Here is a 3,997-nt window from a genome sequence, read left to right on the forward strand (position 1 = left end):
TATTTAGGTTCAAAGTTATATCTTTTGAAAATTAACGCCCTCTGTTGTAGAAAAGCCGAATTTTTTCGAATTTGTACTTTTCTAAGCAAAAAGAATCAAAACATGTCATGTACCTGGGATGTTATTCGAAAATAAATAAAATAAAATAAATAAATATTATAGGACATTATTATGTATGTTTGTTTTTTTTAAGTTTTCACTAAAATGAAGCTGTCCAATAAAAGGCATAGTTTACTTGTGTGTACTGTTTAGGGTTTAAATGCTTTGATTTTGGCGACAGTGGTTTTCATACTAATATTTATGACATTATAGCAGTTCTATAGTGTCTTGTTAGATTTCTATGGACTACATACATGTATTATTAGTAGGTAATACATGATTTCCACGTAAAGCGAGGTTAAAAAAATCTATGCAATTTGTATAAATTCGATAGTTTTGATTATTTACGCAATAACCAAAACTTATTTTAAAGATGTTTTTTTCTAAACGAATTTTCTGAACTTAATTTCTAAAGCGGCAAAAATTGCTTTTTTATATTTTTAAGGCGCCTGTACTTGATTGTTTATTTTCGTTGTGTTCGATTTAAGTGTTTATTCCTAATGTTGGATGGCACCAAAAACAATGAATTATGGATAAATAATGGATAAAATATAAGGAATTATACACAAAAAAGGGGTAAAGAAAAGGTGATTTTAGTGTGACGTAATTTATGAACGGCCAGAACATAATATTATGTTCAAATCACAAAAGAGTACTTACTTAACTCGTTTTTTTTTCTGTTACCTATTAAACTAGAATGCTCTGATTGCAGAAGAAAAACATACACATATTTTTATTATAATTTATTTGTTTAAGTATACTTATCTTTCTTTGCTTTATAATAATAATTTATATCTCCGTTTTTATTTCACAGTAATTTTTACTACATCCATAACATAGAGATTCATAAATATGGGGAAACACCGAACTTTCTGATAAAATGTTATCTTCCATGTGTATACTTTCACTTTTTAAGTTACATTCTGATGAAACTTTTTTTGAGTAAGCTATTGCAGCAACAGCAGTTAATTTGGTAGATTTAACATCAATTTTATTCTGAAAAAATAAACATTATGATTATCACTATAGACCTGAAAGTGAAAATTGTCAACATGTAAGTGTGCCTAGTTTACAAACTAACATACATATTTAAAAAAATTGAGTAAGTTAACCAAAAAAAAAGTCTTAGATTGTGGTCTGTATCATTGAACAGTAATAACTATTTAAAGGATTAGCATTTCAGGACCCAGAATGGAGAGTATTGGGAGCTGTCTGATTTTCTTAAAAATTATATTGTTTTAATATTTTATTATAGGACTTATGTTATACTCTTTAATTAGTTCTTAAGCAAAATTGAAAGCATAGCATGTTACATAATAATTATTTTCAAATATGTAGATTTATACAAATTATTACAAAAAGCGAACATACCTGGCAAGTTTTACAATATTTCTTATTCTTATTTTCTTCCTCAGAACCAATTTTGTCAGCTGTTTTGCAAATTGTGGAAATTGTAGCAGGAGTATTTTCTTGCAGATCACATATAAACTTTGAAATGATTGATTGTAAACTATTTCCTTCTAAATTGTTACCATAATAGGGATTTAACTCCTTTATTCTTACATAATGGTAAAGTTCTTCTTTGGTTATTTCTCTCATAGGTCTCAAAAGTTTAATATCCTTGTGACGGTCATCACAGAATCCCTACAAATTTTATTCAATAGATATATTTAAAAAATATACATAATATATCTGAGTGTAGTAAGTATTAGAATAAATTATAAAACCAATTGTAAAGAGATAATAACATAATTAAATATAAAAAAACACCCTAATTTTCAATCCAAAAGTCTCAATTTTATAAGAAAGTTTACTAAGGTAATGTTTATTTATTTATACACCCTATGAAAGTGGTCATTTCAAGGAACACAATATCCATGGACTTGAAAAAAGAAATTTTATTTCTCTTCCTTTTGCAATTGTTTTCCTTCTACTTACTGTAAATAAATTATTGTTGCAAACCATCATTGCGCTGGTATATATATATAAAGGGAGGAAGAAAATTCTACCGTGTCTATTAAAAATATACTAAATACGATTTGATATTTATAAATAGCTGCACCAATTTTTATGAAATTTAATTTATTGGATTTGTGTCTACCAAAATAATTGAATAATAATTATTATTATCAACATTTTGGGTTGTAGTTAGTTGTGTTACAAAATCATACTTACAATATCATTTTCTATTTGGGTCCCTCTTCCTGTAACTATATTGGTCAGTAATTTTTCAGATAACTTCGTATTTGTTTCTGCAGTGAATATTAAATTACATTCAAATTCCTTAGCCACCTTGTAAAAAATTTGTTGCTTTACTTTAGATATGTAATCAATTCTTGTGGTTGGAGAAAGTTTATTTAATTTATGTTGTATGTCAAAAATATTTATATCATCATTTTCTGTTGAAGTAAACTGATTAACATCCACAATGTGAAATACTAAATGATTAACTTTGCATTTGTCAATTAGTGGTTTTGTAATTGCTTCTTCACATTCATCAAGTCCTGAAAAATTTAAAATTAAGTTTACCCACTAAATGACTCACTTATTGAAATTTTTTCATAATATGTTAACATGTACAAGGAATCAATAGTGAAATAATTGATAATTTATTACTTGAGTCAATTCTTCAAAATATTTTATATTTATCTAGTATCTGTAAAATTAATATAAAGGTGACTGGGTGCCGGGTCATTAGGATTGGTCATAGATTGAATTCACTTGGACATATAGGTGGAGAATGAGATGAAGGTCCAATTTCTATTATAAAATCATTTTACTTGACAATCAACATTACACTTTTAGCCAAAAATACATTCCATGAAATAGAATACTCACTAGATCTAACAAAATCAATGACAAATAGCAAAATTTTTTAACAATTATAAGGGATACAAGTTATAGTAGTATATATTTTATTTAATCAATTGGTCTTAATTGTATAAATAAAGTTTGATTGTTCAATAATAAGTACTTAGGTGATACTGGATTTAGTAACAACAAATAATAAATTATTGGAAAGTTATTACATATAATTCCTATGTTGAAAACGATTCTAATTCATGTTGGAACTTGGATACAAAATATTTCACACAATATAATCATGAATCTTTTAGGGTCAGCATGAATATAAAATATTGTTTCTATTCGCATCAATTAAGTTAGCTGTTTAGCATATTAATAATAATGTGACACAAAGATCAAACACTCACCTGTTACATGCAAAAATATTGGTGTAATCCGAAGTTTCTTATGACTATTTAATGAGACACCGTTTATAACTAAATCCAATAAAACTGTGGATGATATTCCTCCAGATAAACAAATTAGGGCCTTATCTGTTACGTTTAATTTTGTATTTTTCCCAAGACATGATCGAAATTTATGTGTAATATTAGCTATGAAACAATTTTCACAAAAGAAGTAAACGTTTCTTATTGCTAACGTTCCTTCAGAATTACATTTTCTGCATAACATATTGTTGCTTTCAATGTAACCAGTAATCTTCTTTTACACAGGGATATCAATTTGGAAAAAAAGGCTTACTTTAAAACTATGGCTATTTTATAGTGCAACCACGTTTTATTTATTTCTTGACTTCTTGAGAGATGAGCACATGAAGGTGACAACTGACAGCTGTTCTGTGAGCAATCAGCAAATTCTGAGAGCAAATTCTTTAAGACTGGCGTCTCACGTCATCAGTCATGCTGACACTTGACAGCTTGATGTTCTAAAAAAATTGTCTGTTGCAGAACATAGACCAAGAAGCTTATATGATATTAAGGATATATCTAATACGCTGTCTAATACACTGGAGATTTCAGTATGAACATTAACTTGTAACAAGAAAATATGACCTTGAATGACGCCTGTATGTTTTTTTATCCCTTTCACACCT

General features: G+C 27.5%; 1 protein-coding gene across 1 annotated transcript; it reads right to left on the reverse strand.

Annotated features, from left to right (window-relative positions):
- Window positions 1–208: 208 nt before the first annotated feature.
- Ctu2 (Cytosolic thiouridylase subunit 2) lies at window positions 209–3,776 on the reverse strand. The gene is made up of 4 exons (XM_089696431.1): window positions 3,312–3,776; window positions 2,275–2,603; window positions 1,471–1,743; window positions 209–1,095 (listed from the first exon to the last, which is right to left on the reverse strand). Exons 1-4 carry the CDS (start codon window positions 3,574–3,576, stop codon window positions 889–891), a joined length of 1,074 nt encoding a protein of 357 aa, XP_089552557.1. The 5' UTR covers window positions 3,577–3,776; the 3' UTR covers window positions 209–888.
- Between the last annotated feature and the right edge of the window lie 221 nt (window positions 3,777–3,997).

The sequence above is a fragment of the Colias philodice genome, chromosome 6, assembly GCF_061535455.1.
Source record: "Colias philodice isolate Cphi_HAF_F1 chromosome 6, ilColPhil1 Martin Lab GWU primary, whole genome shotgun sequence".
In the NCBI taxonomy this organism is placed as follows: Eukaryota; Metazoa; Arthropoda; class Insecta; order Lepidoptera; family Pieridae; genus Colias; species Colias philodice.

Excerpts from the sequence above, each read along its gene's own strand:
- Ctu2 (XM_089696431.1), bottom strand. The coding sequence starts at position 3,576 with ATGTTATGCAGAAAATGTAATTCTGAAGGAACGTTAGCAATAAGAAAC. Across the intron at positions 1,744-2,274 it reads CCCAAATAGAAAATGATATT|GGATTCTGTGATGACCGTCA; the intron begins GTAAGTATGATT and ends TAAAATTTGTAG. Across the intron at positions 1,096-1,470 it reads AATATTGTAAAACTTGCCAG|AATAAAATTGATGTTAAATC; the intron begins GTATGTTCGCTT and ends TTATTTTTTCAG.